At 42.3% G+C, this 22,843-nt stretch overlaps 1 protein-coding gene across 1 annotated transcript in view; it reads left to right on the top strand.

The window, feature by feature from the left end:
- MYO16 (myosin XVI) overlaps positions 1-22,843 on the top strand; it is a 437,171-nt gene that overhangs the window by 182,912 nt on the left and 231,416 nt on the right. Inside the window, exons 10-14 of the mRNA XM_032496671.1 lie at positions 2,403-2,553; positions 7,835-7,945; positions 13,798-13,863; positions 17,429-17,556; positions 22,294-22,399. Coding sequence (XP_032352562.1) covers positions 2,403-2,553; positions 7,835-7,945; positions 13,798-13,863; positions 17,429-17,556; positions 22,294-22,399 — 562 coding nt within the window. The remainder of the gene's footprint in view (positions 1-2,402; positions 2,554-7,834; positions 7,946-13,797; positions 13,864-17,428; positions 17,557-22,293; positions 22,400-22,843) is intronic.

Below are 22,843 nucleotides of genomic sequence, written 5' to 3'. Positions count from 1 at the left end.
TTATTGATTTATTTATTTAATGGAGGTACCGGGGATTGAACCCAGGACCCCTTACATGCAAGGCATGTGCTCTACCACTGAGCTATGCCCTCCCCCTTGACCCTGTTAATAGGTTAATTCTTCACAAATTGATTTATCATTTGGACACAATGCTGATCAAAGTTCCAACAATTTTTATAAAAATTGACAAAAAGATTCTAAGATTTATACGAAAATGCTAAACCTCAAATAGCCAAAATAATTTGAAGATGAAAACAAAGTTGGATGACTCATATTGCCTGATTTCAAGCCTTACTGTGAAAGTACGTTAATCAACACAATGAACGTTGGTGTAAGAATAGACTGTTGTATCAGTGGAACACAATGGAATATCCCAAAATAAACCTGCATGTATATGGCCAATTGGTTTTTAACAAAGATGTCCAGGTAATTGGATGGGGAGAGATGTTCTTTTCAAAACTGTTGCTGGAACATTTGGACAGCCATATGAAAAAATAATGAATCTCAACTTAAATACAGCACCATATACAAAAAGCCATGCATGATGGATCATAGACCTGTGTAAAGCATAAAGCCATAAAATTTTTGGAATAAAGCCTAGTGGAAACCTTGTTGACCTTGAGTTCAGGAAAGAAGTTTCAGGTAAGACACAAATCATAAGGGAAAAAATATTTCTTGAAACACACTGTTTAAAAAAACTGAAAAAAATGAAAACACAAGACACAGACTGGGAGAAAAATACTTGCCACGTGTGTATCTGATAAAGGACACGAATCCAGAATCTGTAAACTCAATAATCTGACATCAAAGAATCCAATTAAAAAACAGATTTGCATGTACACTGTACAGAAAAAGGGATTTGTATGTCAAATAAGCACATTGAAATGCAAATAAAAACCACAGGGAGGTGCCACCAACACACCCACTTGAATGGATTAACAAAACAGACAAGGATGTGAAGCAAGTGGAACCCCAGCCCATGGCTGCAGGAAGCACCAGTGGTTCCCCCACTTTGGAAACAGTTTGGAGTCTCCTTGGTACTCAGCCGAGAGAAATGAGAGCACATGTCAGCACAAACGCCTGTGCATGAATATATGTGGAAGCTCCTTTCACAGATGACAAAAACTGGACAAGCAGAAATATTTGGTGAAAGGGTAGCCAAAGTGTGGGATGTCCTACAGGAGACTGCCTCTCAGCGATAAAAAATGACAAACTGTTAATATATGAAGCAGCATGAATGAGTCTCTAAAACATGTTACGTCAGTGAAGCCAGGCACACAAGACCATGTGGTCTGTAATTTCCTTCATATGACCTTTTAGAGAAAGCAAAACTACTGAAAGAAATAATTAGCCGTGGTTACAAGAGGCAGGGGGTTGGGGGAGATAACCGACTGCAAAGGGCAGGCACAAAGAGCTGTTTGGAAGTGATGAAAGTTCTATGTGTTGCTGGTTAGGTGGGTTTCACAAATGTGTGTATATATATGTGTGTGTGTGTGTGTGTGTGTGTTTAACCAACTATATATAAGTGTGTGTATATCTATATATAGAGAGAGACAAAACTCATTGAACTACACATCTGCAGAGTGGATTTTACTATTTGTAAATACCTCCATAAAAAAATAAAAACCAACAAAATGCATTAAGCTTCAATTAGAATCACAACTACTATTGTAAAATACATGAAATAATTCTGTTTATATATATTGCTGTTGATTAAATGTGTGTGTATTTATGCTTTATGATAACATTTTGGGAAGTACATTTAAAACATTCTACTGAGGTGTTAGAATACAAATTAAACATTTAGATCGTGCTTATGTTTTAAGAATTCGGCTCTCTTTCGGCAGCAGTGTTTATGGTAGAACAAAAAATTGAGTAGGTTTTATTTATTTTTGCTTTGAGCTGTAAAGAAGTAATAGAACTTATTGTTTGTAACTGCAGTCCTCAAGCATGTCGTTCTTTTTTTATCATTTCATTACAAACTCTACTGCCTATGATTCTATAATGTATTTTAAATCCTACATGAATAATATTTTAATTAATTGTAGAATTTTGCCTTCATTAATTTGCAATTCATTTTCGCACTTAAATACTTTGCTTAGTTCAGTCTTGCGTTTCAACCTTAGCATCTAAATTGCTGTTTGATTTGTCTGTTAAATCATATAAACACTCAAACATTTTCTTCTCAAGTTGAAATGAGCACATGTTTCTTGTAAAGGCGAAATGAAACCAAGAGCTAATAGGAAAGTTTGCAGATTTCCCACCGATTTTTTTTTCTCTGCAGTGTCCAGACTCTTTCTTATCCCAATCAAATAACTTACAATAACCGCACTGCTCAGGTGTAGTAATTTTTGATTACCAAGGTTGGAAGACTAACTGTAGTATTAATTGTTTTCCTGTAGCAGGCCCCTGGTGTTGCCAATTGCCAAGCAAGACAGTTTGTTGGAAAAAGACATTATGTTCAAAGATGCAGCAAAAGGTCTATGCAAGCGACAGTCTCAGGACAGCACTCCGGAAAATGCCACCGTGAATGGCCCCATCAAACCCGAGCAGGTAGTCACGCCCGCATGGCACATGTGCTAGTTCTGTTTTGTTACATCATGCTTGGAAGCCCAGCTTCTCAGAGACAAATACCTACTAATTTCCATTCAAAGAAAAATTAATGAATGCAAATGTTAATATTTGGTTTAAAATTCCCATATATAAATTGTCATGGTGTTGTAAGGACCATTAACAAACATAACCGCTATCGTGTTTTCCAAGGATTTGAATGTTACAGTCTTGATTTATGTACCAGGAATGCAAGTTCAGCCAGTATGTTAATTCCTGAATATTTCCTGTTCTGTCATTAGTCATCATTGTGATTATGATGTAGACTGTGTTTTTTGTTTCTTACAAATAGCAACTACTTGACATAAGGAGAAAGACAAACCAATCACTTATCCGTAAAAGCAGCAATGGTGGTGTAGTGAGTGTGTGTGTGTGTGTGTGTGCCCCAGTGTGCAAATGATGGGAGATCACATTGAGGAGCTTGGGGTTGTAGACAGTAATACATTTGTTGTTATCATTGCCATAGAAATAAGTGACTTCTACATGTTTCATGTTTTATAAACTTTATAAATTTATAAAGCAGAATAATTTTATGTGTCAGAGTAATCCTTGAAAATATTTTGTTTCACTGTATCTAAGTTTGAATATTTTAAAGACAATTTAGCTCCATTTCCTAAAGATCCTCCTTTCAAAGTTTTTTAATTTTATTAATTTTTATTTTAATAAAATTTTATTAATTTTTTATTTAAAAATAACAAATCATGTCTGTAATCTTGAAACACCTTTCAGTTTTAGTAGGCGCACCTATCAGATAGGGCGGCTTTAACAAAAACCACAAACTGGGCGGGTTAAAGAGCACAGATTCTTTCCTCACAGTTCCCGAGACTGGCCGTCCAAGGCCAGGGTGCTGGCTGATTGGGTCTCTGGTGAAGGCCTTCTTCCTGGCTTGCAGGCGTCTGTTTTCTCCCTGCGTCCTCATGTGGTAGAGAGAGAGAGAAAACAACCTGGTGTCTCTCATGAGGACACTAATCCTATGGGATCAGGGCCCCACCCTCATAACCTCAGTTAACCTTGTAACCTCCTAAAAGCTCCATCTCCAAATAGTGTCCCATGTTGGTGAGAGCCTCAGCAGAGGACTTTGGTGTGGGCGCAGGTCAGTCCGCAGCAGTAGGCAGATGGAGTGTCAGGTAAAATTTAAGGCAAAGCTTTTTCTTAACTTTTTTAAGTGTCCTATGAGCTTTCTGTAGCCTTAAATACACATGACCAAGGGAAAGGGGCCAATCTGAAAAGGCTGCATGCTGTATGATTCTGCTGTTGGACGCTCTGGGAGAGGCAAAACTATGGAGACAGTCAGAAGATTAGAGGTTGCCAGGGGTTGGGGTGGGGGGAGGAATTTGTGGAGCAGAGTTTTTAGGGCAGTGAACCCTGTGTGGCACTACAGGGGCAGACACACGGTGCTGTACATCTGTCCGAATCCACAGAATGGACAGCACCGAGAGTGACCCCGGTGTAAACTGTGGGCTTTGGGTGCTGATGCGTCAGTGTAGGATCCTTGACTGTAACAAGTGTACCATTCTGGGGGGGGTGTTGACCCTGGGGAAGGCTGAGCGGGACCACAGGTCGCTGGGAAATTTCTGTACCTTCCTCTCAATTTCGCTGTGAATCTAAAACAGCTCTAAAAAAATAGAATATTTTTTTAAAAATGAGAGGCCATTCCCAGCATAATGTCGACTGTAATCCTTACAGGGTGACTTTTCGGTTGTTAAAGTGAGCTCTTTACCGTTGTGTCCTAGACAATGAAGGCAGTTGTAATCATGGCCTGTCGCTCTGGTGTTAAACAGGGAGGGGCGACTGTTCAGGGTTTGTGTGCGAATGTGATGGGGTAACATTTACCCGCATCCCCCACTGTACGCATCGCGCGGTCCTTCATTCTTGGTCGTCAGATGCAAGGATTCTCACCAGGACTGTCCACCAACTGGATTCCTCACTCATGCTTCAGAGGAGGACTTCAGAAAAGGGTTGTCAAAATGATAAAGGTCTGATTAACACATTAAAGAGAACCACACTGCGTAGAATTTAAGTGGAAACAAAACCCGCAGCATCTCTCCCTCCAGATTTTTAGAAAATGTAGATCTTATCAAATGGTAACTATATAAATTAATATTCAAGATGATTTAAACTTTTTTTGGGTTCTGATAATCATCTGAATTCACATTCGCTTTATAATATCTCTGAGAAGGTAGAACTTTTCTTAAGTGGCTTAAAAACGTGCGGGACGCTCTTCCTTCTCGCTCTGTGGCCGTCCTGTCCGCCCACGCCCTCCCCTGCCCCATCGTCTTCCATTCTCTCTCTCATCTGCTAACTTCTTTTCTCTCTCCCTTCCTCCCTCTCCCCTTTCCTTTCACAATATATTTATTTAAATTTGGTTCCAGCTTGTGACTCAGGGCAAATTTTGATTCCATGTAGTGAAGCCGTGCTTTCCTGGGAGTCTCACAGCTGTGCCCTGTCAGGTCTGCCCCGGGGCGCCCCGACGCCGAGCTTCCTCGCCTCCCTGGGCCCCGGCTGTGAGATGGGGACCCAGTGCCGACCTCATCGGGTTGTCACGAAGATGCCGAGAGCTAAGGCTACCAGGTGACCGCACAGCTGCCACGAGCAAGCCAGGAGCTCGTCAGACACACGGACTGTCTCCATTGCTGTCCGTAGAGACTGACTGTTCTGCCAGAGTGGTTGAGTCCCCTCCTCGCTAATTTATCAGCTCTTAATTCACGTCATTGCTGTCAACACAGTGATTGGGTTTTCTTTTACTCAGTGTAAGTGTAGATTATTTTAAAAATTATAATAATACAAAATAATACTTTCAAAGCTTACAAATACTTTCCTTCATGTTACCTTCATCCTCAGAGTATCTCTGTGAGCAAGTTACTACCTTCACTACCTACCTGACACTCAGGTTTCAGACCGAGTGTTTAAGCTGACCACACGTAAACTCGAGACAGTTAAGCATACCACCTAGCATCACGAAATATTCTTTCGCTCGATGTCCAGTGCTCTTTGGGGGCCACCCCAGCAAGCTCTTGGTTCGTTTTCCAGAGCCCTGCTGACCTGTGGCAGCTCTGGACACAGGAGACAAGTTTGTATTTCGTGGCTGCGTGTGCAGTACAGGGGTTTTGAGTATCGGTGACGGTTCTCTTTCTGTAGTCCACGGAGGTACCAATATCCAGGTTCAAAAAAGTGTAACTGCAGCCAAGCCAAGGACCTGATAAACTGCTCTAGGTAAGCACCATCTAACCGAATAAGAAGCAGGTGAGGACAATCATGCTGTCCAGGCACGGGGGTGGGCTTCTGCTTTGGGAAGCGTAGTGGTCTGTCAGCTCATCACCCCTTTCCCGGTTAGCCCCGTCCCCGTCGTCTCTTGTTTGTCTAATTTCCTTTCCTCTTCATTCACGCAGGCCTGGCTCTTGCCTCCTCGACAGCCTCTTCCCAGGGTCTTCCTCCTCTCAGCCCACTTGTCAGACTTTCTTGCCCACAGAATTCCTAGTTTCTGGACATGTACTGCTAATGTCCCAGAGAGAGAAACCACAGTCAAACAAAACAGAACCACACAGTCAATCTGACAGCCCTCAAAGCAGTGTTGACAAGTGGCGACAAGGAACCAGGGACTTCAGAGTATTTCCAGAATGTAAATTCCCTTTGGATCTTGAAACATTTCTCAGAATGTTTCTTCTAATTGCTCTCTGCTTTTCTATCCTGAATTACGTCTGTTTTGTGTTCTAGATCTCTGTGTTTGGAAATAAATATATACGTAGAAATGTGTATGTGTATATGGAGATTTGTCTTTCTCCAGAGCCGTAATGATCAGTCCTAGAGGAGATGGTAATTTTTTTACACATGTATCCTGTCTCCATTTTGACTGACATAAATGTCTGGGAGACACTGGCCGTACACACTGCGGAGCCCGCAACTCTAACATAAAAATACTCACAGACATATTTTTATTTCTTTTTCTGCTTGCTATTAGCTGTCACAATGCTTTCGGCATCTTCCTAAGAATGTGTCCCTTGGGAAGCCTTGTTAAGACTGGTGATCAAAGTGTCATTCCTGATCGTTTTGGAGTCTTGACATGATAACTAGATGGAATTCTTCCCTTGATCTCCTCTGACACTGCGTCTTCACATCTCGTTCCTACACGCAGGCTGGGGAGTCGTCACATTTTTACTGTCAGTCTCTTTCTCTCTGTGACCCATGCAACGGCTGTGACTGTAGAGGAAAAACCCGCAAGAATTCCAAGGAGATGCTCCCACAGCCCTTCAGGCCTGTTGGAACACGTGTGGAACTTCTGGTTGTGCTAGACATGCTTTAAAAAAAATGTGCACGCAGAAGCTTGCATGGAGCTCACCAGAGTTGTGGTTAAAGAGGAATTTGATTCTCTTAACGTGGACCGTTACTCCTGAAGGAAACAAATCCTGCTCGTGGTCTTCTCCTTTGCTGTGGGAGTTAGATGTGTGCACTAACTTGCTACAGATGGTTGTCTATGTATATAAAACCAAACATTGCCCATTTCTGACTCGTGACTAATCGATTTTCATCTAATTAAAACATGTAAACTCATCATTTTTTTATTTGAAATATTGTCCAGTTTTTCAACTCTGCCACTCAGTATTAAATTGAGTTGGAGAGCAGTTTTTTTCTTTATGACAGAATTATCTTCATCTCCAGCCACCTTAAGAGTCATGTAGAGCAGAATAAAAATCACAAGGAAAGAGTCTAGAGTCTCCTTTTAAAATCCAGCCCCCGCCTCCACGCAAAAACTACGCAGAAACTGAAGTCTAGACACAGCGCTTCCTTCTCATGCCAGTATTGGTGGTGGGTGTCTGCCTTTAGCTTTGGAAACACTGCAAACGTGAGCTTCCCAACAGCTGGTCTTACAAAGGACTCAGCACAGTTCAGAACTGTCTAAATTCCAGGTCAGGCCTAGGAAGAGCCAATGCTCTGATTTCAGAATTTATGACTTGGAGAAACAGGGCCACACGAGGGGTGTGTGTTGGTGCTTGTGTGAGGGTGTGCGAACGCTTGCGGGTACACAACAGAGTCTCATCTGAACACACTTCTCTGTGGCTGTTGAATTTTTTTGTTCCTCGTAAGTGAACCATTCCATCTTTTAATAACAGTTTCAAACTCCTGTGGTCTTTAAACTTTTGACATGTAATTGAAAATGGAACTCCCAACTGTGAAGAAAGTTGGTTGGAAAGCAATTAGAATTGATTTTACCTGTTTTCCCTCCCAGATCAAGCTGATGCCTCCGGCTCCAAATGATGACCTGGCAACGCTCAGCGAGCTCACAGACGGCAGCCTGCTTTATGAAATTCAGAAGCGCTTTGGGAACAATCAGATCTACGTAAGTGCCCTGGAAATTGCCTATTGCACTGCTTTTGTCTTGCTGAATAATTTCACCCTTCAGTGCTGCGAATATTACAAAGAAAGGGCTCAGTGTTACTTCCGGTCATGCTGACAGCGTCAGGTGGATTTCGCAGAGTTTGGGTCATTTCTTCTGATTCACTTATAAAGCAATTTCAGCAAAGATCCAAATTTCGGAGATGCTAAGGGAAGGTTAATACCCCAAGGGCAGACAACGTTCCTGTTGCCATGTTTGCTGGGGAAGAAGACCTTGCTAGAATCGTCAGGATCTGCAAATCACTTATAAAAATGCTTGTTTCACCTGCTTTAACTCAGCCTCCTAGATCCAGAGACAGAAGTTAAGGAGGAAAAGCTAAGCATATGCGGAGGACTGCCTTTCTGTTTGCATGAAAAAGAAATTATCAGGAAATGTCTTTCTCTGTAAAGTAAATAATTTATACACACATCTCTGACAATAGGATACAAATACATGACTCAGATGACAAACAGCATGGAGAATTGACTTGCTGTGGTTCAATTCTGGTTTATATGTGTTATTTCTTTCAATATGTGTATCAATTTAGGCACCACGCAATCTCAAACTCTCTTCGCTCTCCATCTCTGTCTCACTGACTTTGTGAAACTCAGAGCAATTCAATCAGGGTGTCTATAGAGAAGTCTGATTATGCACATGCCTGCTAGCCCTTTTTGATAACTCCCTTTTTTCCTACTCTACTGAGAAACTGATTAAGTAATTTTCATGTAAATGTGAGGTCTGAGATTTCTTTACAAGTAATAAATTGTCAGGTGCTGATTAACCTATGAAAATTCAATGCGGCATCTTAATGCTTGGATAAATTGCCTGCCACGGTAAATACACTTAAAATTAAATACTTCTGTCAGAATTAATGGAATTGAGTCATTGGCATAAAGTGGTGAAACCTGATTACTCTGGGCTCTGTTACTGCCCTGCTACTTGTGTGTTATTTTTGTTCCATTTTCTCTCCCAGCGTTGTGTTGATGATTCTTCTTTTTAGATTCTTATTTACATTATCAGAAGACCACTGCTTGCATTATTTGTGTTCCTTTATTTCCTTCATGCTTTTCAAGGGGCTTTACTCCCAAACATGATTTAATCTACTGCTCTGCAGCCCAGGGGCCACCATCCATTGAGTGAATTAAATGATTTATGCATTGGGTAGCACCCCATCCAGCTGGTAGAGGGGGCTCCAAAGGGCTACAGAAGGGGAAGGTTTTTAAAGGCAAGACAAGGGAGTCATGAACCAAAAAAGGTTGTTTTCAGTTTAGGTAAGCTCCCTACGGCGGATGGAGAGGGCCCACGTGACAGGTTACCTCACTGGCACTGATCAGAAGATTGCAGACTGACCGGTCAAGACCACATTTCTGGGGGAGCTGAGAGCCTCAGTTAGGTCAGGTGTTACGTCCCTGTTGATGGCATGGCCCAGTGCACGTGACTCTATTTTGGGCCCGTGGTTTTGCTTTAAACAGTGTAAATTTGTCACTGTGTGAGGCATGATTGCCTTCTCTGTGGACCTGAAATATTGAAGAGCTAACCCACCTAGATCAATTTTGTAATGAGTTCTCCAAGTTATGGTATTTGAATTTGCCTTTAATGGATAGACAAGCAATTTAAACATCATTGATTGAATTATAAGTGATTCCCACGGAGTATCCTGTGGACCGTTGGATAATGCAGAATTTTTATTACCCATCTGCAGTGAGAGTGAGCGTTTAGACTCTTAAAGCGATTTGATGGTTTAATTTCTGTCTGTTGAATCACATGAGTCAAGCTGTGTATGTCTTTGTCTTTTCCAATTTCATCTTTCCAAGAATTCATTTTTATTGTTTTGCAAAAGTATTAGACCATGATGAATTGGAAATAAAAGTGTCCCTTCCCCGCAAATCAAAACCACTGGTTTAGGCGATGTTTCAGCATTAAAATAGTCAAATTTGATTGTCTGATGTCGACAGGCCCCTCCCAGCATGCCCCTCCCTTCTCAGTGGCGACCCGCCTTCAGCTTTCAGGCCAAGGGGACTGTAAGAGTGTTGATGCCTGTTTTCCTTCCATATCCCACGCGTAATTCTCCTGCAAACCTCATCAGCGCTGCCTTCAGGACATTGACAGAATTCCACCTCTGCTGCTGCCATCGGGGCCATCAGAGTGAAGATGCCACATTTCAGCTGGATTAATTGTTTAAAAGGGTTTTTACCTTTTCGCTCTGTAGTCCTGTAGTCTTGATTTGTTATGTAAAACGGTCTTTCAGAACAATCCGTGAGTTGCTCTTTTACCTGAGTGTATAGCCTTCCATGTGGGTATCAGACGGGGAAGTTTCCCACAGGCTGTAGAAGCGGGAACTTCCCAAACCACCAGGCAGAAAATGAGCTGCAGGTAATGTGACATTCTGTTGCCAGGAAATGCACAGAATAAACATCATTATTAATATTCAAATACTATTTTTATAAATTATTTTTATCACAAAATGTATTTTCAAAGACAGTCTTGAATTCCTTCAATAATTAGGCCAAAATAAAAAAAAAATTATATCTCAATGAAAAAAATGTAATTTAGTGTATTTTTATTTTAAAGTTCCTGATCTTTCTTAATTAGCAGATTTCTCAGCTCTCCCTCAAACTACTTTCTATCTTTATTTCTCATCTCTGGAATTTAAGACTAATTTTCAGCTGTTTCACTAATACGGTCTCCCTCTGGCGCAATTATTCCACTTTTATTTCCTTCTTCCTTTACTTGGCTGTAAAATGCTGGCCAGTTCTTCTTTTAAGTGAATGTCGTGATGAATTATGACATATAAAGAGAGGAATACATGGCTCATTAGTGTATTGCTTTATGAATTCTTATTTGGTGAACACACCTGTGTAACCAGCAGCTTCCTAAAGAAAAGCAACATAAGCTCCTTCCCCAGTTTACCCACACCATTACAAAGGATGCTGGCACATACAACTGTGCGTACGTTTGTTTAGTTTGATGTAAAAGGAATCACCGGTGTATTCTTGTTTGTGTCTGCCGTCTTTCAGCGTCACTACGTTTCTCATACCCTCCACACAGTTGTCTGAGGCAGCAGTTACCCATTTTTATTTCTGTACAGGGAGCTACTGCATGAATATATCGCATTTTATGTATTTACAGTTGAGTAGTCTCTGAGTTGTTTCCACTTTTTGGTTATTATGAACAATGCTGTTATAGACCGTGTTTTGCCTTTAGGGGGCACACATATTCAGCAGCTCTGTGGGGTCGCCCACAGAAGTCTTTTTGTGAGGCTCTCCCCTGGGGCTGGGTCAGCATCGCACAGTACGTTTCTGCTCAGATGCAGCCACAGAGCGTTTCAGAGCGGCCACGTGCCCAGCACGGACCTGTGGGTTTCCACATTCCGACCAACGCTTGGTGTTACCAGTATTATTTATTTTATTAATTTTTAAAAAAAATTCTAACCATTCTGGCAACTGTGCCGTGACATCTCATTGTGGTATTAGCATATGTTTCCCTGATAACCGCACACACTGCTATGTCGTCTCCAGGTGATGACTTTCATGTTTCTCTCTTAAATCTTGATAGATTCTTTACTTTTCTTCTTGCATTATTCCAAGGTATCAGACTGTTAGAAGAAGATGACTGGGCGTGGCAGTGACAGGCGTTCCTGTCCCATTTCTGGTCCCAGGGAGGAGCTTTCAGGGTCTCATCATTAAGCGAGTTGTCAGCAGTAGCCATGCCAGAGTCATGCTGGTGTCATCACTTTTTATTAGATAAAGGAGGGTCCATTATATTAATAGTTTTAAAGTTATCATTATTTTTAATCACGAGTTGAAATTTAATGTTATTAATTTTTATCGGCATTTATTGAGATGATCGTATAACTTTTGATGTTGACTTCTTTTCTTTTTTGTCTCTTCATTTTTTTAAATTGAAGCAGCATTAGTTACAATGTGTCACTTTCTTGTGTACAGCACAACGTCCCAGTCATGCATACATACATATATTCATTTTCATTAAAGGTTATTGCAAGATATTGAATATAGTTCACTGTGCTGTACAGAAGGTTTTTTTTAAATCTGTTTTTATATATAGTGACTAACATTTGCAAATATGAAACTTCTTGATATTAAAAATTGTTAAGAGTTGATTTTCTAATATGAAGCCAACCTAGAATTAACTAGAATAAAGCCTATTTGTTGAAATAGATTATCTGTTGAATGTAACACTGGATTAAACTTGTCACTATCTTACTTAGGATTTTTACACGTATTTTAAAGAAAGAGAACAGCCTTTGATTTTCTTCTTTTTCAATAAACTAGTTAGGTTTTTAACATCAAGTTTATGCAGGCCTCTTAAAATGAAGTGAATCATGCTCCCTGTTCTGCCATTTTCTGGTATAATTTGTGTAACATTTGTTTATTTGTACATCAACGTTGGGATCTTTTCTTTGCGGAAAGGTTTTTAGACATAGATTCAATTTCTTTTACAGAAAAACAAAACTAGATACGCTTCCTAAGTCTAATTGCATTTATTTGGTAAGGTGGTGGCCTGTTAGCCACAGCATCTAAATATCCAAACTGGTGGCTAAGATCTGGCTCCTCCTCTCCTCTCCGCCTGCCTTCACGCCAGCAGCGTCTGCAGGGATGTCGTACTTCTGGTGTCGGTAGCTGGTGCGCTCCCTCGGGTCCTCCGCTCCCTCAGTCCCTCCGTCCATCTTGTTAGGATTCTATCCATTTTGTTAGAGTTTTCAAAAGATTGCCTTTTGGCTCTTGTTTTTCATCCCGTGCCTTTTGCTTACAATTCCATTATTTTCTGTTCTTTCACTGGAGATTTCTTTGTGCGTGATTCCCTGGAGTTTGAGGAGCTCCTGGAAAGGGCCACTCTGAACTTTGTCTTTCTCTCTTCCTTCCCAACACGCACGCTTGAGGCAATCATTTTCATGCCAGATATACCTTTAGTAGTATCTCACAGGTTCTGGCAAGTTGCAGTCGAAAGAATTTTCTCAGTTGCATTGTGAGCTCTCTATTTTTTTTTTGGCTCATAGGTTATTTGCAGGTGTGGAAGTTGTATTTGGTGATCTTCTAGCTATCCATTACTAATATCTCTCATAATTCTCCTGTGATCAGAGAAGATGCTCTGTGTGACTCCAATCCTTTAAATGTAATGAAACTGGTCTCTATTCAGTTTAAAGGAACCTGTGTTGTGCATTCTTGGTAATAGTGTTGTATTTAAGGCAATTAGTCCACCTGGTAATTATTTATTTCAAATTTTTGTCTGCTTGTTCCATTAGTTACTAAGAAAAAGGTGCTAAGATCCCCCACTATCGTTGTGAATTCGTGTTTTCTCCTTATAGTTTCTTTTTGCTTCACCTATTTTATGCTAGATTTTAGGGCTTTCAGAAATTTACAATTGCTATAACTTCCTGAAGGATTTATCATTTTATTGTTATGAAATGTCCCCTTTTGTCACTGGTCTGCTTCTTACCTTAAAGTCTGTATTTTATTATTACTAAGTAACAACATAGAACTCAGTCCATTTACTCCTCCACTGTATTTTGTGTATGTTTAAATTTTGTGTGTTTTTATTCAATCATTTCTCACCAAGCCCCTTTAAGATAAGAAATTCTTCGATTCCAGGCATTTCACCAGTTGTGTGCAATGGAACCTACCTTTTAGTTTAGTTTTATTTGAGTTCGACTTTTCTATTTACTTACAAACTTTTAAAAGTGTGTTGTTTACTTATTGTCAATATTTTGCACAGTGATTTTTAAATTATATACTTTTTAACTCTAATGGTGCAATTTGTATGATTCAAGAACTATTTATTTCCTTTCCTTTTAACAGACTTTTATTGGGGACATCCTCCTGCTTGTCAATCCATTCAAGGAGATTCCAATGTATTCCACCATGGTGAGTGTAAAATTTAAAATATCATTTAATAATGTAGAGTCACACTCACTAGACATACCTATTTGTATCCCACATGAAAAAGATGTACAGGAAGAGGGAACTCCGAAAGGTCGTTTGTTTGATTATCATGAGACAGTTTCATTGAGACACTCAAGATTCATTACCACATCGAACGTCTAGTGGAACTTTTAGTGTAAGGAGAATCCGTAACCCCACATGGGTCTGAAGGCACAGAGCAGGCCCGTGTGATGAACCCCACGTATGTGTAGACCCAGGCATGCCCTGGGGTTCTTGTGTCTCACTTTGTTTATAGCATCTAATGAAATCCTCAGTAGGACTGTACAAAACAGATTGAGTTCAAAAGCGTTTGGTCAAAATTAGATCAAGGTTGGACTTGAGGAAAAGTGAAATAGTGTTAGTGCAAGTTTTCCAAAACCAAAACCAAAACAAAAAGAAAACAGGAATTTTTCATGCAGGAAAATAAAGGTGGGCTGAACCGTCCTTGCTGCTTTATGAATTATAATGCAGACACCACTGTCAGTCAAGTAGTTAAATAGTTACTTTTCCTTCTGGAATAATTAGAAATACAAAAAGGTCAAGTACAATAGACAGTTGTGTGTCTACCACCCATGTATGTCTCATATCTCTAAAAAATTTAAATGAAAAGAATGCCTTTTTTTTTTTCACATACACGCCTGAGATCAGGATGTAGCTTTAAAGAGGTGATACCAAGCCATCGTGTCCCAGTTTAGCTGTAATGCTATTTTCTGGTGGTACAGGAAATAAAGGTGTGTTTCAGTTCCACGGTGTCTGAGGTTAAAGGACACTCCATGCTGTCAACACAGACTGGGTTCCACTTCAGCCTGTTGCTTCGCACAAACAATGCCAACCACTCTCCCGAAGTTATCCTTCCACCCATCTTCTGTGTGCTCACCGTATACACGTGACATACACATGCAATGACAACTGTATAAACCATTGTTTTCTCTTTTAATTTACTCAGGGGCTGTATTAGCTCTATTCTTCTACAACAACAAAAAAAAATTTCATTAATCCTTGTGCTTCCAAAAATTTTCCATAATAAAAGGTTCCAGCCTAGGTGCCTTATTCTAAATGCCCTGTAGTATTTTATTGTATTAACACACAGCTATGCTTATCCATCAGTACCTATTACAGAATTATTGCCTTGCTTTCTGCTCTGACAGTGAGTGCTAAGGATTGTTTTGTGTGCTTCTTGGCTCACGTTTGTGAATTTCTACAGAGAGATCCCTAGTCAAACCTACCTCCCTAAGTTTAGGAGAAACTGCCAAATTACCCTTCCAGTGGCTTTGAACACTGCGTATTATGCATGAGTTTTCCAGCGTGGGAGAAAACTTCATTTTGAACTCAGACTCCACCGCTAACCAGCCCTGTGACCTTGGAGGGTTTCTTCGCATCAGTTTCCTTCTCTGTAAACAGGAGCCGCATTCTCATGCCCAAGTCTTAGGTTTCTGGGAGAATTGGATGGATGAGTGAGCGTAAAATGCTGAGAGGAGCAGCAAGCATGTAGCAAGTGAGGCCATTACCATCATTAACAAACTGTTATTGACGAAGTTAGCAGTGGTTTATGTGTGCTGTATCGCCTTCAGGTTTGAAACGGCATTTCCCTGGTCACCAGAGAGTTTTGTCACCTTTTTTTCGTGTGTATTGGCCTTTCTTTTCCATTTCCATTTTTTGCCCAATTTTCCACGTCATTTCCAGTTTTTCGTATTGATTTGTAAGAGTCTTTTCTAAAATGCTGACAATTTATTGATCATATGCACAGCTTACTCTCCTCTTTGCCTTCCCCTGATTTTTAAAAATTTTAGGTGTGGTGTTTGTAAGGGTTGAACAGGAGCCCTTAGCTGTAATGTTGTGCAGTCTTTCGCAGTATAATTCACGTCTGTGACCCTATTCCCTTACCCCGCAATCATGAGAGTGCTCTTCTATACACTTGTCTACGTGTGTTAAGCTTTGTTGTTCATATCTGGGACTTGAATTCACCTGCAGTTTATTTTTACACAGGGCAGGAGACACACAGCATGTTTGTTCCCTTTACAGATCACCAGTTTTCTCCACAGCCTCCTTGACACGTAACAGTCTGCCCGGTGGCCGCCCAAATCTCGCCATGTGTGGTCCTGAGTTGAGTCCTGTAGTCTGTCCCAGTGGCCCCTCTCTCTGTCTCTGCACCATATCCACAGTGTCGGATGACCCTGGTGTCCTGATGATTTTATTGGGCCATAATGCACACAGGAAAGTGCTCATCTCCAGTGTGCAAATCAGCACTGTGCCGTGAGCCCGAGGGCAGAGCATCCGCAGCCTCCGGACCCCACGCTCACTCCTGTCCACTCACTGCCCCTTTGCCCAGAGCACCACCAGCCTCACTTCTAACAGCGCAGACTGGTTTCCTCTATTTTTTGCTCCGTGTAAATGGGATCTTGTGACGCGTTCTCCTGTGTCTCTGAGTCTACTCAGGGTGATATTTGTGAGTTTCACCCAACTCTCTCTTTTTGCTGTAGACCATTGATTCTACTTTTTAAAATTATTTCCCCCTATAATTTGAAATAATCTCAAATTTATGGAAGAACATTTGCAAATCAGTAGAACAAACAACATTTTTCCCTCATTTTAAAATGACTTGCTAGCATGTTGTCCCATCAGCCTTGAATACCTGTTCTGTATATTTCCTACAAAGGCCTTTCCCTGCGTAACCTCCATACAGCCCTCAAAATCGGGAAATCACTGCTCATGTGCTGTTATTGAACGAGAGGCGTCATTCAGGTCTTTCCCATTGTCCCACTGATGCCCGCCGTCCCCGGGTGCAGTGAACACTGGGCTCTTTACCTCCTTCAACCTGGAGCAGTTCTTCAAACTTCTTGAATTTCCTAACCTTGACATCTTTAAAGATACAAGCGAGTTGTTTTGCAAAATAAAAATTAAGTTTTTCTAATATTTCTTCATGACTCAAGAAGTCTTCTTATCATTTCGTTTTTAATCTAACATTAACAGAATTCACTAAAAACTCAAAAGGACTAAAAACACTAGCGCTAAATCACCATGGCACTCATTACAAATCACCAGAGCGCTGAAATTCAGTTCACTTAAGTTTTGTTTTTTCCCAAGAAATTTGTAAATTCATATGTGTTTCAGCTGCAACTGCTTTCTGTGCAGATGGAATATCCTGGCCATCTTACATGACTGAATTTAAAATGTTGCTGAGAAATTGGATTTGATATAAATTGCCACAATTTCAGCTTCCTTCATGGGTATCTTTGGAGCTGGATTTTTGTGAGTTGCGCGTTTGGGAGACAGCTAAATAATTTAAAGCCTGTGAACCAAGGAGAGAAGGCTCGAACGCACGCCTCCGTCCTGTCGTTACGAATGCTTCAGATAGAGCATCATTGTGGTTTGCAGTTACAGATGAGGCTCAGGACTGGAGATGGATGTGCTTGTGTGTGTGTGTGTGGGGGGGGGAACTGCGTGGTGAGGGGGAGGCCCTGAACCCCTCTCACGGGGACTGCGGCCTGCGGGCGGCGCTGTCTTCCAGGTGTCGCAGCTGTACCTGCGCGGCGCGGGGCCGCCCGGCGCCTCCCCGCCGCCTCACATCTTCTCCTGCGCCGAGCGCGCCTTCCACCAGCTCTTCCAGGAGCGGAGACCGCAGTGTTTCGTTCTCAGGTGAGCCGCCCCCGCCCCCGCCCCCGGCTCCGTTCTGCCCTGGGCGCTGGGCCCTAGAACCGTCCTCGCTGCCCACAGTTGACCCGTCCTGACTCCCCCGTCGCTTCGCGGTCCGGGCTGTCCCTGCAGGGAGGACGCTTGGCTCGGTCCAGCGGAGAAACAGCCCCGCTGCTAGAAACGGCCCCGAGTGTGGCTGAGTCGGTATCTACACACTTAACCTGAAACTCACTTCATTTTGAAGATTTGCGGCCTGGAACCAGTGGGTCTTGCTTTCAGACCTCAGTAAACGTGGGGAAAGGCAGGCCGGCGGTAACAGTGACCCTCCACCGCCGTCCTCCGACGCGTGGCGCTGAGCGAACCCCCTGCGGCACCTGGCGGACGCGGGTGCTCCCGCGCGCTTCGGGGTCTGCCTCTGCTCGCCTGTCACCGAGATCACACACACAGTGATCTCTCATTGAAACGTAAGGCAATATCGATTCATAGTCACGACGTGCAGGAGGAGGATTTACTCTGGAGCAAACATTCTTCACGTCAACAAGAAAGTGTGCCACCGGAAGTAGGGGTGAGATGTGACTAGCTATTGATAGAAGATTAAAGAAATATTCAGGTATTAAAATGAGATCTGCATGGGAATCATGCTTTGTGTCAGGCCGAACGTCCACGAGGGCGAGCCTTCCGGAAGTGCCCACGGCCTCGCGTAGTCACCGGCAGGAGCAGCAGCTGAAAACTACACGTGTGAACGAAGCACTGCGCAGCCTGAGTCTAAGTGAGACCAAAGAGTTTAAAGATGGAAAAACCTGGAAAGAACCCCCAGGACATTTAAATATTTAAATAAGCACCTATGTATATACTTTCACATTATTAATTTGATCAAAAATTCCCTGGAGGGTCAGATTGATGGGTTGCAAACTTTAGTGTTCACAATAGTAGGGTTGTTGCCACACCTGTTCTGAAGTGTCCCTGGGACCTGAGAGGCACTGGGGTGGGGGGCAGGGACCCGAGAGGCGCTAGGGCAGGGAGCAGGGACCCAGGCATTCTTGACTCAAGCAGCTCTGTTTTTATCTGCTTTATCTATGGGCTTTCCTGATCTTCCTTTGACAGAAGGGAAACACTTTTTAAATCTCAGGAGATGGGAATGTGTAATAGTGTTGATGATAATAACAACTAATATTTATTGAGAACGTAGTCAATGCCACACCCTCCACTAGGTGCTTTCCTTGTGTGAGTCCTTGCTCTGGTAACCTTAGAAGACAGGTGTTATTATTGTTACTATTATTACTAGTCTTTTTATGTGTGAGACACTGAGTATTAGAAGGTTAGCTAATGGGTCCAGGATCGCACACTCACAACTAGTAAGTAAACAGTGTGTCCGGGATGTGAGCCTAACAGCCTGGCTTCTGAGCTGGAGTGAATCTTACCTACGCTCAGAGCCAGACCCCAGTGCATGGCTTGCCCAGTGCCCCCAACCTCCCTTAAAATGATGGCCACAAACCATGGACCTAACTAAATTCTCACTGAATTTGCTTAGTTCTTGTCAAAGATTTGGGTCCTTAGTGAAGCTCTGAGGAGCCAGTGAATCCACGTCCTTTGAGAACCTGCCTATTATAGGTTCACGGTGTCCACCACACCATTCCAGTGAAGAGGCCTGTTTGCCCTGTTTAACCCAGTGATTTCTGCGTGTGCTGCTCACGGGACGGCGCCTCTGGTAGGGCTTGTTAATGTGCTGCAGAATGAGCATTCCTTTGGGACATTCTTAAAGGCTAATAATGCCCTGTATCAACCACTCATTCTGAAAAAAAAGATTTCTTCATTCAAGTTTAAAGAAGTGAAGAGCAAATCCATGACCACAAGGAGTTTTTACTTGAGTCATTGCCTTTCTTCTTTTAGGGGTTCGTACGTGATTTCTCTGCCTCCTGGACGGTCTTGACTGAAACAAGGCATTCTGCATTTGTACTCATCCACTAAAATTAGTGAATTTAGAATTCAACTAAATACATTGTTTAAAGCTGATTTATCGAGTGTCCATTGTATTCCATAACTAGAATTTACAAAGGATAATTTAAGATTTGGAGATCAAAACTCAGACATTCCTGGACTAGATGACTTATAACTTAGTACCAGGCCAGATAATTTTTAATTCATTTTCAATTTTTAATTTTATTTCTCATTTTGTTCATAACTATAGGCTTCAGTAACACGCTAGGCTTCAACTTGAGGAATAGTTTTTAATAATTTTTAGATCTTTGTCCTGGGGTATAACTGGGTGTTTGGAGTTCACCATCCTCTGTTTTAACCTTTAGTTTTCTGAAGGCTTTGATGGATGGTTTCAATTAATTGTTTGAGCTTGTGTGATAAATGTCCATTATCCTACCAGTATGCTGAGCAAACCTAAATTAATGGCACATGCTGAACGTACAACTAACTTGTGAAATAAGCAATGTAGGGTTTTTCTCTGCCATGTGCAGATTTAACAGACAAGGCTGTTCAAATGAGCTTCAGATTTTGTCTGGGTCCACGATCAATCAGCACCACCCAAAATCTTTGGTCAGTTTCTAGTTTAATCATGGACTTGGATTTTCAGATCAAGAAGTATTTCTCAAACACGTGGAACTAAGATTTTTAGTTTTACCCTGTCATCCTAAGAAGCCAAGCCTATCAAACCCATTTCTCCTTTTTGTTTATCTCCTTGTAATTACTCAATGTTTAAATAAAATGTGGTGGTCACTTGGGGATTTTATAAGGTGGCTCAAAGGCATGTGATCGAGTTGATGGTTTTCCCTGCATGTCATTGCTAGAGTGAGGGCAATGGTGGGGAAGAGGGGGAGGGACTCGCACGACCACCAGGTCAGCCCCACGCCCGCCCGGCCCCTGTGTCTCCGTGTCTGCCGACATTCCAGACTCGCCCCAATGTCAGGTCGCTCAGATGCCCAGGAAGTTGGTGGAGTGCTTCCTGTTGGGTAAGCACTGTCTTCTGGGCTGGCCCTTCTCCAAGAATGAGCTCAATTCCCACCTCATCCAGGAAGTCTTCCCTGGCTTCTCTCAGGAGATGCACCTGCCCCCTGACCCGCAGGTGCATTGCTAGCTGTGCCTGCTCGTTATAATTGCACCCTATTTATGCACTTCCTGCTTCCTTGAGAGCATCCCCAGTCACTGGCACTGGCAACAGTATCTTTTCACCTCTTTACCCCAAAGCCGAACAGACTCCCGCACACGGGAGGCCCTCAGTAAGGCTCATTTGAAAGAACAAGCAATATTTTTAAAAGTAAAATGATATTTTCAAGGATCGATCCCTGAGTGAATGCAAGCCAAATCTCTACAAAAACAAGATGCGTGAGATATCCCATTACGTTGCTGGGGAACAGTTTTTGTAACAGCGAATGTAACTGTAGAAGTTAAATTTCCGTCATGAAAGATTCTGAATTGCTTCTGCTCTGAAATTAGAAAGTTACAAGAAAAGGTCTTTGAACCCAAAAAAGGAGCTCTTTTCTCATGCACGTCACTGTCACCTGCTCCCCTGAGGCTGCTAAGGTGGTTTTCCTGAAGGGGTTAAAATGCTCACGGTCGGCACGGATGAGCGGATAGGAGTTCCCATTAACAACCTGAGGTGTGAATGAGAGAATTAAATGTCAGCTTCTTTGCTGGCAAACACTCTTTAATCAAATCCATTAGAACGAATGTTCAAGGGAGAAACCTGAGAGAGCCCTAGGAAAAAGCTTTATATATATTTTCAACTTTTGGCTATCAGACGAATAAACATTGGTTTTATAAGAATTTCATCTGGATACAGTAAAAACCTTATTTTATATCAGACTCCTTTGGCATAAATAATTACTGTGTTGCGATTTTATGTTAACCCTGCATTGTCTGGTCTCAGAACTACAGTACAATTACTGTTTAGATGAATTAGATCAGTGGGGACGTATGCCTGGGGAACACCAAAAGTGTCGTCGTTACAAATAAACAAGTGTGGCCTGTACTTGTTCCTCGATTAAAGGGAAGTAGAAAACAGGGACTGTCAAAACTGGCAGGGACGTCAAGACGGAACGGGCTGATTTAGGATGAGCTGAAAGCCAGGCACGTTACCTACCTTGTCACGCCTGCCATCTGACCGGCTTAGTTTTAGGAGCTGCATGCTTGATTGCACTTTGAAGAAAGGAGAAGGAAAGCCCAGAGGATGGCTTCTCCAAGGAATATGTAACATCTTTCCTGGAAGATGCAGAAATGTTTAACGAGGCAGCGCCTGTGGTTGTGGCACATGTGCGTCTCCCATGTGGAGGACCTGACACCTGGCGGCCACCTCACTTAGCGGGGGGGGGGGGTCTTTCTTTGCAGCCTGAGGCCTTTCTGCTATAACCCACCTACCAGGTGTGGTTCTACTCTGTAGGATGTTGGGTGGCAGAAAGTTGCATCATGTTCATTTGTGGTCCCAGCATGTAAAACACTGTAGTGTGTGTATACAAACACACACGCACACATTTATTTATTCACAGTACACCTAGGGCAGTAGAGTACATACAGTGTAGCACACATATGCCACATATATGCCGTCGAATGTATTTACTAAATGTTTTACTTGAGTGAATCGAATGAGAGAGTTAACTGATACCATAAACTCATTAAAAGTTGTTAACTGTCATTTCCTCACTTTTTTTGTGTCTGAGAATTATCTCTGGTTATTTAATTTTTATACCACGTTCTCCAAAACAATAAACTTGTGTTTTCTCTGTCTTCCTTTAGTGGAGAAAGAGGATCTGGAAAGTCCGAAGCCAGCAAACAGATAACGAGACACCTCACCTGTAGGTCTGGCGCCAGCAGGCCTATGTTCGATTCCAAATTTAAACACGTAAGTTTCTTCTTTGGGTCGGGGAATATGGGGAGGCCAGAAAAATTTTAAATTATATGCAGTAACACTTGCTTTTGTTTGAAGACACTTTATCCGGCTACTTCATGGTCCTAAAATACTGTCGGGGGTCAGTGAGGAACCATTACAGCCTATTTCAGCAGCCAAGGGAAAGGCCAGATTTCACACGATGGAACTCAGACATGTTGCTCAGGGAGGCGCCTGCGAGTGGGCTGGTTCTCTTTTCCACACGGTTCCAGCCTGACTCTGTTCCCTCGAGATCCCATCCAAGGGCACCTGGGTTCCCTCAAGGATGGAGCTGGTTTCTCTAGCCGTGAAGCGCGACTTCCCTGCGCTCCTCTTCTAGCTGAGGCCGCCTTTGGACACGTGTCCCCCCGTGTCGGGCCGTGGGGTCTCATTGGCTTATTCCTTTACTCAGCCGGTGTC

This window comes from Camelus ferus, chromosome 14 (assembly GCF_009834535.1).
Source record: "Camelus ferus isolate YT-003-E chromosome 14, BCGSAC_Cfer_1.0, whole genome shotgun sequence".
Lineage (NCBI taxonomy): Eukaryota > Metazoa > Chordata > Mammalia > Artiodactyla > Camelidae > Camelus > Camelus ferus.
Note: the sequence above shows the minus strand (reverse complement) of the source record. Positions and strands in the feature narration are given on the sequence as shown.